The sequence below is a fragment of the Rhagoletis pomonella genome, unplaced genomic scaffold, assembly GCF_013731165.1.
Source record: "Rhagoletis pomonella isolate Grant_MI unplaced genomic scaffold, Rhpom_1.0 Rhpom_scaffold_00005, whole genome shotgun sequence".
NCBI classification, from domain to species: domain Eukaryota; kingdom Metazoa; phylum Arthropoda; class Insecta; order Diptera; family Tephritidae; genus Rhagoletis; species Rhagoletis pomonella.
Genome location: NW_023458559.1, coordinates 7824133 through 7839320, shown reverse-complemented (window position 1 = coordinate 7839320; position 15188 = coordinate 7824133). Strand labels below are relative to the sequence as shown.

Sequence of the window (15188 nt, the reverse complement as noted above, 5' to 3'; positions counted from 1 at the left end):
GTAAGCACAAACGCTTTTGACCACGAAGCCGAGAAAATAATTCGAGAAAATGGTCGCTATTTTATTATCACTTTAATAAAGGAATTACGCCAACGCCTCCCTACAAATATTGCCACACTAAAAAAATTGACTTTTTTCAGTTGGAAATGCATTAAGAGTAATTAAACCAAAAGTATTTGTTCAACTGCAGCAACAAAAACACAAATATAATGCCGACAAAATAACATCCATAGAGATGTAATGGCAACGGTTAACGTTACATACCTGGAGTAATTTAGACTCAACTGTAAAATTTTGGGCCGAAGTTTATCAATTTCGAAATGCCCTAGGAGAAAACCCTTTCGCTGACCTTTGCAACCTAGATTTTAGTTTTCTTGTTTTGCCTATAAGTAATGAAGAAGTAGAGCGAATATTTAGTTCAATGAATATAATAAAAACTAAGCAAAGAAATCCAATGTGCGTTAAAACGTTAAACGCTATTTTATATATAAGATACGGTTTAAAACGCGAAGAAAAATGCTGCCATAATTTTACTGTAGATGACGATCTCTTAAAATTAATGAATTCAGGTGATATATACAATAGTGATTTATTTGATGATGAGGAATATACACTCGATATAAATTAATGGTGTTAACTAGTCTTTCGTTTCTTGCGATTTATTTAAATAAAGCATGTGAATTTTCACTAAAACATTTTAGCCGTTTTTTGCCAGAGTCTATGTGAAATTTCACTAAAACATTTTAGCCGTTTTTAGCCGCTTTTTTTTGCCAATCTAGCCGGTCGGCCCAAAAAGTTCTGGCAACACTGGTTATAATCAGATTCGAACTCTCTTACAGCTTTTGCCAAAAGAATATACGATTCCACTGTTAAATGTATTTACCCTGAACGATGTATTAACTAAAATGCCCAGATGAAATCTATAGGATTTTACACACTTAGCTTATCGAAGATTAGAGGTAATATTCGCAAGATAAGTTGCCAATTTTTACCCACCGGAACTTGCCACTTAAATGTATACCACAAATGCAACGAATTAAAAAGATTCAAAATAGTTTAAATTGCGAAATATATTCGACACTTTATTAATATGTAAACCTTTTTCTTCTAGAATTATTGTTTACTAACGACTCGCCACCCAACTGCGCAGACTAATATCTATGCGCTTTGATAAGCTATGCAACGTACGCAATAAGGTGTAAGTGGTGAAATCGTGATGTGTGCAACGTACGCAGCAAATTTTAATATACAGATTGACCACTTCGATGTATGCAACGTACGCAGCAAATATATATGTTAAAAAATGTGCAATATTATACGGAGTTGAATCGCTTCTGCGTAGTGATTTAGTGAAAATCCACAATTGATCCAATACAAATAACAAAATTTAGAGGTTATGTATCCTCGAAACAGTGACAAATTGTTCGCAAATATACAAAAGAATTTAACCCAACTAAAGGGGCAGTGAAAAAGTGATCAGAAAAATTAAGATTATGAATTATGGACTGTGAGTTTAAACAAAATCGAAAATCTTTTTTAACAATATTATGTGATACGGATCACTGTTGTGAGTATACATATATATATACGAGTGGTTGCAAGGTGTACTTATTTTTGGTTGCCGTTTGCGGACGTAATTAGAACCAAGACTCTAAAATATGAATATGAATGTGTTGTACGCTCGCTGGTGTCCTGGCAAATGTAGCAGGTGTAGTGGCAAGTAAGCTGAGTGTGGTTGTGTTGTCGCCAAATCTCTGTGGCTTGCCCGATCGCTGCTGTGGAAAACGTTGTGGCAAAAAGTGGTTGATGGACAATAATTCCCTGTGCACTCTGTGGTTGTGGACTGTAATATATATGAATATGCAGGTCGCTGGTCATATATCACTCGGCTTCGATGGGACCATGTTAAAACGCATGTGCCTCCAGAGGTGCTCGGACGCATAGGTGTTTTTTACTTAAAGGAGATAAAAGAAAAATATAAGACCGTGGTTTAATAATAGTCAATTAAATCATATATTTGGTCAATTTTTTTTTTATACAATATAGTATATTACCTTAATAAGTGAATATCGCTGACGCTGGTAGCTCCGTGTTATCTTCCGTGTAGACTCAAACGAGAAGTGACAGATTACATTAAATCGCGTTAGTTGCGGACCGCCGGACAAACACCGATATAGAAGGGGAAAGTTAACGAAAGTTCGTTGTCCGGCGGGAAGGACTTGCTAACGGCCCAAGTCTTCGCGTTAATACGTATGTGTATACACACTTGCGCATGTATAGTTACCCTGCAGTAGGGGGGAGTGATTACAGGACTGCTGAATCGGTAGCTACCTGATAAACACCGTCAATTACCGACCGACTACTTGCAGTGTATTTCATCGATTATTTTTACAAGGCAATGACCTAGGCGGTAGTCAGTTACTAAAGTAGTCACATGCGTGATTTATGGGCGCCCTCTGTCATAGCTTTTCGCTATTCTGCTTCCGACTGGTTCGACTCTGCACTACCATGTACACTACCACGGGTTAATAGAGTAGCTACTTACCTAGGAGTCGGTGAATTAGCGGTTCAAAAGTAGCGATTGACTCCAGCAGTACTGGAGGGTATACACACACGCATGCGTACACACACACGTATTTGAGTGTATTAGAAAAAATTACATTAGGGCGGGGCACCAGCTTTTTGAAATATTTAGGCTTCATGCCTAAACATTAAGCCTAGGTGGAAGATGTTAATAAAAGCTTAAACAGACGGCAGCGTTAATCTGGATTAACTGGGACTTAATCTGGATAAACTGCAGTTAATTCCCGAGTTGATCCGGATCAACGCTGCCGTCTGTTTAAGCTTTAACAACTTTTGCTTATTTGCAGTAGGTACTCAAACTTCCCAAAATCATTTTTCCTGTCCAACAAATGACTACACTGAAAATAAAATCTACGTAAATATAACGAAAATTTGCGTACATCTTACGAAAATTTTCGTAATTTTGAGCCACGAAAGTTTTCGTTGATTGTACATAACCGTTTTCGTACATACTACGAAACTATGAGACATCAGATCTTTAGTACATTTTACGAACGTATTCGTACTATTTACGAACGAATTTCATATTATTTACTAAAGAATTTCGTACTATTTCTTCATTTTTTACGAATTTTTGTAAAATGCACAAAAAAAATTCGTATATTTAACGAAATTATTTTCTAAAATCTGCGGTTGTTTCGTAGAATTTGCGATTGGTTTCATTCGCCACACTGTAAAAAACATAGTACGAATTATAACACAATACTTTTATTTTGTTTTTATCCTTAATTTTAAGCGTTATTCTTTAACAAAATGTTTTGCAAAAACGCTTAACATTAATGATTAAAATATAATGAAAGTGTTGTGTTATAATTTGAGCTATGTTTTTTATAGTGTAAAGAATAGAAGCAATCGTACATTCTACGAAATAAGTGCAGATATTACAAGTATAACTGTCGTAAATAATAAGTTTTACCTAAATTTTCTAACTACTCTTCAGTTTAAAATTAATAAAAAAGGTTATTTTACCCATAATACAACTTAAGTCTTTTATTTATATGCATACGAATAGGTTTTATACTACATATTTTTGCTTAGCCTTCATTCGATAAAGTATATTGATGCAAAGTGTTAAATTATGAAACTCAACAAAACCCCTATTAAATATAATAAGATATAAAATATGGAAGAATATAAAATATACTGGTTTCACTTTCTTAAACATTATAATATTTTTATGTGGAGGTACTTGGCAGATACGCAGCTTCTTCGATGTTTGCTTCCTTGATGACTACAAATTAAAGGAAAATTATAAGGCATCTTAAAGGCAAGTTTTAGTGACAAATCTTATATGTACTTACTTAAAATTTCATTAAGCGGTGTGTCTGTTCCTAGCTTGGGCTTGCCGTTGATAGGTAATTGATGAAATTGCCTATTTATGAAGTCACACATTGCAGCGCTCAGCGTGAGCGATGTCAAAAACATTGGGTGCTTAAAAGCATTTATCCACAGCTTTAATATTTAATTTTGTATTGTATTTTTATTTAAAATTATATTAAATATACGTCTCACACCAGCCAACCAGTAATTTCTCAATGACACGCGATACATAAAAATATGATGAAATATTAAACTGTCGGTAATTTAGTATGTATATTGTACGAAAATATTCGTCTGTTGTACGAATTTAAAAAACATGTTTCTGCATTTGTTCTATGTACGAAAGTGTTAAGTAAATTGTACGAATACAGAATTGTAGATACGTAAATATTAGGAATGCCTTCGTACAATATACAAAATTATTCGTACAGAGATTTGTTCAGTAATTTACGAATGTGTTTCGTAAAATAAACGTAAGATTTCGTAAACTGTACTGAAAAAATGCCCTACGAAAGTTCTGTCGTTATATTTACGAATGGGTCGTAAAATCTTGTTTCGTTGTGAAAAACGTGTTCGTATTATGAACGAAAGTTTCGTACATTGTACAAAAACCAAGACTACGAAAGTTTTTCGTAGCACTTTTACGAAATTTAATTTTCAGTCTATAAGTGACCATCAAGCAAAGGTGCAGGAATTTGCAAGGATAGTAGTCGAGATTTTTCGCTTTAATCTAAGCCTAAGTGGGAGGTTCTGCCACCCTTTGCTTCTTTGCTAGAGCTTCTCAAATATTGCAAAAAACGCGATTTTTTGACACTTTGACCTCGGTCACTGGTCCACCTATTAGAAAAAACTATCCTATATGTTAATCCTAGCAATAAGCTACCTACATGCTAAATTTCAAGCAAGTCGCAGCATAATAAAGATTTTTCCCAATAGATCGGTATCTGGTCCACCTATAAGACAATATATCCTATATGTTAACCCAGACAATAGGCTACCTACGTGCCAAATTTCAAGCAAGTCGCACCATAAATAAGATTTTTTCCAATAGATAGGTATCTGGTCCACCTATCAGAAAAAATATCCTATTTGTTAACCCAGACAATAAGCTATCTACGTGCCAAATCTCAAGTATCGGACCACAAATAAGACTTTTTCGAAATTTCCTAAGCTTTACAACGAATTTTCCACCTTTACATTGTCCAAAACAATCAAATCATGCGATAGAATGAAAAATTTTGTGGAAAAAAATTTAAATTTTTCGCGTTCTTCCGGATTTTTCCGAGTTTTCCTCTTAGATTTTTCTAGTTTTCCATTCGAAAGCCATTCCGAACGAATTGCACAAAAAATTCCATACAAAAAATCAATTTTCGATTTTTCCAATTTTCCGACTTTCCCGGAAGGTTTTCCCAAAATTTTCTTTCGTAAAAACCTTCTCCTGGCAATTACGAACAACTAAAAAAACTAACTAAAAAAAACCTTTCCTTTCTCAATTGATGAATTACTATAGATTTTTCACACATTTTTATATATAGATAAGCACAGTGACGCGGGATTGTTATATATTAGCACGTTGAGAGGAGCATAGAAAAAATGTCTATGAAAAAATATATATTTTTTCTCGCGTTCACAAATATCCTATCTTTTATGTTGGAACCAGCAATACACACCCACAAAACTACATTGAAATCGGTTAAGCGGTTTCGGAGATTAGCCTAAACGAACACAGTTACATGGGATTTTTATATATTAAGATAAGCACGCACGGTGGGCAGGAAGCGAAGATAGGTTGCATAAAAATGTCGACAAAATCTGAAAGCAGGGTTGTATTTGTTGATATCTTAAGGTTAAGAATCCGCTTAAATTGAAATCCTAGCTGCTCCTGTTCTAAAGATATCCACATTTTATATACTTCTGATAGGATATATTTGGAAGGCGTACTTCTCGATAATTAGAGCATATTTATACGAAAAGAAATCTCATACAAATCTGTTCCCCTTTTTTAACTCACTAAAACGGATCAAATCAATGTGAAACATTTTCATTTTTTCCTACCGAAAGAATAATTGATCGAGATTTATTGGGCGCTACCGGTATACAACTTAGATAAAACACCACAATTACCTTTTTCTGTAGCGTGAACTTTCTCATTACAAACACTTTCAATTTCGCAATATATGTATGTATGTATACAATATTGTATGCTATATAATACTGTAGTAATTTTTTATTAAAGGTTTGTTGCTATAAGCAAGTAGCGCAGGCCAGTCGCACTGCGCTTGTGCAAGAAATAAAAATGCTCTAACTTAGGCCAACGGTACTCCTCATAATAAGTAAATAAATTCAAAGCTTGTATGAGATTTATTTTGGTATTTATGTACTCTTCTGTCAGGAAATAATGACTATTGTACATCCAGAACACAAATGCGATCATAAAGAAAATCGCATGAAAGTATGCGCTTTGTGTGTAGGGCTGCCAGACGTCCCGGTTTTCCCGGACATGTCCCGGTTTTAGACTATTTGTCCCGGTGTCCCGGTCCAACCTTAAAATGTCCCGGGTTTCATTTAAGTGTCCCGGTTTTCGATTTGATTGCACAAATTTTGCTTAAAAATGACTACGCTGAGAGAAAAAACGCGTTGTAATATTAAGAAAAATTTTATGAATTTACTGGGGGAAATAACGCATAGTAAACATGAATATTTTTTATTTGATTATCGTTTTGAAATGTTCGTACTTAAAAACAATACTTTCATACCACGCACACGTGGTGTTGAATCAAGCTGAACATTTGAGTGCACATTTACATGTCTGGCTGTAGCTGAGTGCACGAAGATGCTTGCCACAATTTGCTAATTTCCAGAGCGTCAGGGTTCAAATCCCATTACAGACAGCATGGAATTTAAATAAATTTTTTTTAACTTAATTATGAAAAAGCATCCGTTAAGTGCAAAGCGCTTCATTTTAATATTAGCGTATTTCAATTGAATATTTCTATACTAAATACTAAAATTTGTATACTTAAATTATTACGAGTTGGGTTGGTGCTCTTTCATATGCGATTTTTTTTTTAAATGTAGCACGTTTTGCATAAGCAATAGTTGATGATTAATATAAGTATGTACCTAAATACGTTAAAATGACATGCACAGAGTTTTACAATTATAGCAAAAGCCAGAAGTATTGAAACAAGCTCACAGCAACGAAACAAATGACTGATATTTTAATGTTACCTTGTATTTGTTTTTTTTTTTTCGTGAAACCTAGATTACTTATAAGTACCGTGCCGTACAAAATTATTGGCTCGGAGACACTTTCATCTCATCACAATTTCTAATCAGATCTTTTAGAAAATGTTTAAAATGTAGCTTTTGAGCCAATTAGTAAAGTGCAAGTCTGAAGTTACCAGAAAATTTCGTTGATTTTTTGCAATTATTTATTTTTTGCTGACAGTGTCTTCCACATACAAAAAAATGTCGAACATAGTTTGTATGGAAGAAACTCTCAGTAAAAACAATACCAAATATATTGCCTCGTTCAAAGCCATGAGCAAAATCGTGAATACATGGTTTTCCGCAAAACAAGCGGATCTTAGTAATTTTGATAAAAATCTTAACGAACTCCGCACAGCTTTGAAAAGTACTGGAATTTCTCAAACTGTCAAAATCCATTTTATCCTTAAACATTTAAAGCAATCTATTTCATTCTTGAATAACGATGGTTTGGGATTATGGTCCGAGCAGGCCGGGAAGTCAGTTCATAGGGAATTCATTAAATTCTGGAATAGATTCAAAATAAATATGATTGATACACCAACTTTTGTGAGTCGTCTGAAGAAAACTGTAATGACATTTTCATTCCAGCATATATAAAAACTTAACTAAATAATAAAATATTTAAATACTAAAATGCATGACTGTATTATATGGTAAGCCAACAAAAAAAATAAAAGGAAACAAAAAACAAATATAAAAAAATAAAGCAAGAAAAAAATATAAAAAAATAAAACCAAAAAAACCAAAAAGAGAACAAAGAGGTGCAAAGTAAGTTGCCTCTACGTGGTGCGCCTTGGAAACGATTGAAACCGGCTAAAAACTTACATAAACTTATATTTTCACATAATATATATACACACATTTACTCACACATACATTGTTGAATATTTAATTCACAAGGATGTTTTTCTCTTTCGCAAAAGTCGGTCCAATTATAACTATGTAAAATGTGGATATCTTTAAAACAGGAGCAGCTAGGATTTCAATTCAAAGGGATTCTTAACCTAAAAATATCAACAAATACAACCCTGCTTTCAGTTTTCGTCGACATTTTTATGCAACCTATCTTTGCTTCCTGCCCACCGTGCACGTTGGGAGGAGCATAGAAAAAATTTCGATGCAAAAAAATACTTTTTCTCGAATTCAAAACTATCCTATCTTTTAAGTTGGAAACAACAATACAAACCCACAAAATTTCATTGAAATCGGTTAAGCGGTTTCGGAGATTAGCGTAAACTAAGACAGTGACACGGGATTTTTATATATTAAGATTAGAAGCTCATCTACAGTACTCTGTCAATATTATAAGCACTAATGTAAGTGTATCATACCTATATCGTTTTAAATTGCACAATGGAATATTACATGATATTTTAATAATTATTATGAGCTTGATCTCTTAGTCAGGGACACTAAGACTAGTGTGATATGCCTCCAAGGAACTCTCATCCCTTACAATGCTAAACTCTTAGTTACACCAAAAAGCTACTTAGGATACTTTAACAATAGCCAATGTAATAATACCTCCAAGCAAGTAGTGGCCATTCTTATCAGGCATGATATACCAGAATACACAGAATAGCTTTCCAAAACTCTATCCCCTTGTCTATAGCCATCGAGTTCAACCATTCCCCTTCACTTACAATAGTTAACACTTACATACCGCCCGACTAAAACTTTTCCGAAAGTGACATTTTCTCTCTTATGTCCGGCTCACACAGTTCCACGCTACTTCTAGGAGATTTTAATGCTTGGAGCCCATTATGGGGCTCACCAAAACCAAACGCCCGCGGTACAACAATGGAAAATGTAATTTTCGCAAAAATCTCGTCCTCCTAAATGACGGATCTCATACTCACCTCTCTACACATAACACTTTTTTACACATTGACCTCACCTTAGTAGATGCATATTTAAGCCCTAGGTGCACCCGGTATGTCCTCGACAACCTATACGGAAGTGACCATTATCCGATACTTTGTGAAATTCAAACCAACATTCTCCCCTGCCGTCTTAAAAGATCGTCAAAATTTAAGACAGATGCCGCCAACTGGCCGCTTTATCAATCCATAAGTCAGGAAAACTTCCGTGATTGGAGTTTTGCCAACACCCACCAATATGCATCGAAGATCACAAAAAATTATAGTTTAAAAAACTAAAAACTCCCTATTATATTTGCCATTCGTACTGTCATCAGGTGCGTGACTTGAGAATAGAAATCGCTGCTTCTATTAGGCGCATCAATACTACATAGTTACATCCCGAGTTAATAAAAGGAAGGTAAAAACCATTAAAACGGCGGCAAATATAGCGATTCGACAGAGTAAAACTTCACATTTGAAAACTTTGAGACTTAAGCACTCTTCGAACCAATAAGCAAAGGCTTTGTTAATTATACAGATAACTCCCTTCCCCTCCAAACCTAATAGAGTATAAAAAAGCGAACGCACTATTTAAAAAAAGCGTTAAGACCGCCAAAAGGATGTCAATCACAAAATTTACGGAAAAAATAAACCCAGACTCCACACCAAAGAAAATTTGGGCATCCATAAAATCACTCACAGGTCTCCCACCAGCCCCCATCACAAACATTCAATTCCCAAATAACATACTTTCCTGTCAACGCTTTTGGAAATTATATCAATAGCAAAAGAACAATACTGACCCAAACATATAACCCACATACATTAACGGACGATGCGCGAAGTCTGGAGGTTAATTTTACTCCGATAGAACTACAACTTTCCCTGCAACATGCCAAGGGCAAGACCCCTGGGAGAGGTAGAATATCCTATCCCATGCTTCGTTACCTTCCCAGCACCTGCAAAAATTCCCTCTTATCCCTTTACAACAGAATCCTACAAACAGGCTGCTACTCGCACACCTGGCTCTCTGCCACAGTAATCTCAATACCCAAACCTAACCTGTGTAGGGAAAATTCTTTAAAAGATGATCGCCAAACGGCTAATGTGGTCCGTAACAAAAAAAATCTCGTTAATCCCAATCAAGCTGCCTTCAAACAACAACATGGCACTCTAGAAGGGCTCCTCCCCCTACAACACCATATTTCAGACGCACTAACAACAAGAAACGACGTCACAATTCTGTCAACGGATTTTGAAAAGGCCTTTGACCGCATTGGTGCCCATGTTGTTCTCGAACAGCTTGCATCCTGGGGAGTTGGCCCAAGGATATATAAGCTCATAAAGTTTTTTCTCACTGGTCGTAAATTCCAGACTCGTGTAAATGGTTGTTTTTCCTCCACGTATTCACTCGAAAACGGCATTCCGCAGGGTTCACCCCTTCCCGTTGTTCTCTTTGTAATAGCCTTCGAGCAGCTAAATAAAATCGCAGCCGTGCACAAGAGCTTAGAGATATATGCTGATGATGCTTTCTTTTATACAAAAGTCAAATATATCAACAAAGTTCACACAATCCTATCGAAGTTGCTAGAAGATGTTAACTCCTGGGGACAACACTCAGGCGTAATTTGATCACTCAGCAAATGCAAAACTTTACACATTTGCTGGAAAATTAACTGTCCTCTATTACAAGTAAATATAGGGAATACAATTATAGAAAACGTCAATTTTATGAAAATACTTGGCATCATATTTGATGCCAAATACACATTCAAAGAGCATTGTCTTTACCTTAGGAAAAACCTTGTAACGAGGCTGAACATAATCAAATACCTGACTTCAAAACATCTAAACATTCACACCAACACACTCGTGGACATAACCAGGTCATTACCCAAGAAACACTGGAAAAAAAATATTCAAAGGTTTGAGAAAATCGTATTTCTCAATTTGACTTTCAGCATCGTTTATCATTTGAAAATGAACATTTTCTCAAATTTTTCGCAAACATTGTTTATTAATTTAAGAACGGTTGGAGAAACATTTGAGAAAAATTTTTTTAGCATTCCGTTCTGTTCCATCTGTGTCAACATGGCACAGATGTCGAAGTTCATCGGTAGTCTGCTACATCAGTCGCAAAATGGCTCTTCGACCACGCGGTCGCTGTTATTCGCAATTTGTCTAATTTCAAAACAAACTATGCAACTAGTATTTTACATCAACCGTATTTTTCTTTCTATTAACATGCCTTATCACACCGCGATACGCAGGAGCGTGTACGCCTTTCCAACATCTCCAATTAAATGTGTCCTTGCCGAGGCAGAGCTTCTATCTATCCTGGAAAGATATAAAACGGCTACTTTGAAGCTCATTCCGAAACTGTTAACTACAATAAACGGACCGCTGCACAGTGTCGCCTAAGTGGGCATACATCGAAAAATTCGTTATCTGCAATGTGAACTTGTTTGTTATTTTTGTAAAGACAATTTATCCACTAAAAAGAACTAAACAGACATTTCCCTAAAAAATTTATTATATGCCGCTAGGAAGCCACCAAAGTCGACAAATTTTATACTAAGAATTTTAATAATGCGTAAGCTCTTCACAGAAAAAAATTTCAAAAATATATTCTTCGAAATAAAATGTTGGTTTGACGTTTCTTGTTTCCATATAGATAGTAGGGAATAACAGGAATTAAAATTTTGGAATAAAATTAAGCACAGGGTGTACCTGTGGTATTCCAGAAAAAAAAATTTTAACAAATTTTAATGGAATGAATAAAAAATATTTGTAAAAATTGGTTATTTTTTATTATTTTTGTTAAATAGTACGGGCTTTTAGATTTCAAAAGAAGAAAAAAAAACCTGCTGATTTTTCGCACTTTCTCAGGTAATGCGTTTTTCGCTAATGCATAAAATTATTTTTTCATTTTCTGTCAGTGCCTTGAGATCTGCACGATTCGTTCCATTTTCAAAAACGAAGTGTCAGATTAAAAAGCTTGACCTGTGGACAATAGAAGGTTTATTTTTTTAAAAGAGTTGTCACCTGTTAAAAAATTAGATTGTTAAAAAATTAGATTAAAATTTTGTTATAAGTTAAATGAATTATTAAGAGATGGGTATCAATCGAAGTGTGTATTAACTACATGCAGCGAGTTGCCACCTTTTAAAAAATCAAATTCCACTTGAATTAAAGGAATTAGGTAATTGAATAAGGGAGTCAGGCGAAAGAGGTCTAAGAAGGTTTTAGCTTAAAAATATTAGGTATAGGGTTGCCACCTGTTTGTAAAGTCATATTTTGTTAATCTAAAATAATAATTACATCAAACCATAGGATTACGCCATCGTATTTGTTATTTTATTACAAATACATACATTTTCAATCAGTTATTTGTTCTGATTACATTCCTTTTAAATTACTGGACTCTTAAATTAACTCACGAATGTTTTTACTCTTCACTTATTTCTTTCCAAATATGTCAAATTTTTTCATTTTTCTTATTCTTATTCCCTTAATTAAAGTGAATTTGATTTTTTAAACATGTGGCAACCCTTCTACGTGTCGTTTAGAAGTAAAGTATTTTAAAACTACTTCAATCGATACCCATATTGTAATATCTAATTCATTTGACTTATTAAATAATTCTAATAAAATTTGTAACAGCTGGCAACCCTTTTCAAAAATAAAAAACTTTATTGCACCGCTACAGGCCAAGCCCTGTCATTTGACACCTCGCTTTTGAAAATAGAACGAACTATATGTACATACCTATGTAAAAGCCTCAAGAACCCAAATTTTCAACTTCAAACTGCATTTACAGTGAAACTATGAAAGTTATCCAAAAACAAATTATATTTTTAAATTTACCATCCTCAATTTTACTAAGAAGCGAATTTTCATTTGAATCCGACCATAATTCTATTTTTGCCCACATTTAATATGGAAGGGAAGCACTGTGCGCTGTTTGATATCCTGAAAAAAGCATCTGGGCACAAACGCACCCATAAAGTAAAAGCTGACATACGGCAATGCATCTCGTATCTAAACAATCTGGATATTCAAATACCTCCAAACTGTTCTTTGGTAAGCCGTAAAGCACCCTGGCTCCTGCCTCCCATCTCGATTGATTCCAGCCTTCATTCCTTTAAAAAAAAAAAACACTAGCCCTGACACATTTAAACATCTCTTTCGGGAATTCGTCAGCAGGAATGGTTTAGCTAATAGATCTCAAATATTCATCGATGGGTCCAACGTTGATCACAGTACCACTTTCGCTGCTGTTGATAACGACGGCAAGTTGTAAATCGGAGGTCGACTCCCAAATTATAGCTCTATTTTTTCATCTGAAGATTTCGCAATTTCGAAGGCGGTAATACACCATCTAATGCTAGAGGCTAGTTCGTAATCTTCAGAGATAGCTATTCTGTCGTTCAGGGTCTGGAGAATATTCACAATAGCAATCAGGTTGTTTTACAAATACGTGACTGTTTAATAAAAAATCGGGTAAAATAAAAATAACATGGATCCCAGGGCACAAACGCATCACTGGAAACGAACATGCCGATTCTGTAGCCAAAAGCTTGCACCTCTCCCCTGTTATCACGTTTGATCCTTTTATACAAAAAGATATCCGTAAGCTAACCACCAATTACCTCTCCCTACACCAAACCTATACATGGGCCCACTTCAAGCATCCCTACACTAACCTCAACCCAGAATGCACTAAATCAATTTTCCCACCTACACTATCTAAAACACAAACCGTATCTTCACCCGTTTAAGAATTGGCCACTCAAAACTAACACAGGAGCATCTGCTTGCATCCAATTCCCCTCCCGCTTGCCATTTTGCAGAAATAGCCTACATATCCTTGATAACTGTTCAACTTTACACACCAAAAGAATATCACACTTTAGCTCCCCTCAACCTACTACGCTTCTATTAAATATCACCGTAGATAATATTCTTAAAATATTTCATTTCATAAAAGATATCGGCCCAGTCGATAACAAATAAACAAATGTAAAACAAACATAAAAATTTAATATATTTGTACCTGCTTATAAATTGTTTAATTAGTGTAATATTTTATCAAATAAAACACCTCTTTGAGGTAAAATTTTCGAGTGACGAAATCTGAACCAGAAACACAAAATTTATGATATCAATTTCGTGACGAAAATTATACGCATTTTTTAACTGCCTTTGAAACGTACGGAAAATCTTTTCTTATTTATTCACACGAATCGTTGCAAAAGTTTTGTCTTTCATTTTGTGTTTCTAGCAGTACGTTCGTACGTTCCAAAGGCAGCTAAAAAATGCGTATAATTTTTGTCACAAAATTGATATCATAAATTTTGTGTTTCTAGTTCAGCTTTCGTCACCCTAAAATTTTACCTCAAAGAGGTGTTTTATTTGATAAAAATTATTTTGGGGTAGCGAATTTAAAATCGACGACAATACAAACAATAATCTAAATGTCTTATTTTTCTCAAATAAAGTGCTAAAAATGTTATCTAAATCTAAATGATGTATTCAAATCGATTTGTCCATTGAAACATATAATCTTTCGAATTCGGAATAAAGCGAAAAAGAATGACCATATCCTTTGTATTCGAAAAAAAAAAAAAAATTATGAAAAATGATAAAATTTATCAACTTGGTACCAACTTTGGATACAATTAACAACTGCATTCATCTGATTGCCTCGTAGTTTAATTTTAATAAGATTTCTACCGGGTGTGGGGCGCACACATGTGTTTTTGAAGAAGTTTTACTTCTACCACGTGTACGGTGTTGCTCTCGTGCCATTAAACTAATGCTTTTTTACAACGCTTTTATCAACTTGCAATGTTGTGTTCCAGAAACTTTCAATGTTGTGGATCCAGAAACTTTCAATGTTGTATGTCCGACACCAAAGCAAAGCTTTGAAAAGCTCCTATAAAAAAGCATAGTGAATAGGGCGAGGTAAATGACATCTACACCGGAAATAGACGACACGCCATTTCTTTAAATAAAATTAATTGGTGCTCGTTTGTATGTACATACATATGTAAATGCATGTGACTATTGTCAACTAAATCGAATGCTTTGTAAGTGAAGTGACTTGTGGACCACTTGAGGTATAGGTGGACCAGTTGGTAACCACTT

General features: G+C 34.7%; 1 protein-coding gene across 1 annotated transcript in view; it reads right to left on the bottom strand.

Moving 5' to 3' along the window:
• Positions 1-1003: 1003 nt before the first annotated feature.
• The window catches only part of LOC118738671 (MOXD1 homolog 2), a 1114343-nt gene continuing 1100158 nt past the window's right edge, over positions 1004-15188 (bottom strand). The window contains exon 11 of the mRNA XM_036469580.1: positions 1004-1954. Within this exon, the coding sequence (XP_036325473.1) occupies positions 1952-1954 (3 nt within the window). The 3' untranslated portion in view covers positions 1004-1951. The remainder of the gene's footprint in view (positions 1955-15188) is intronic.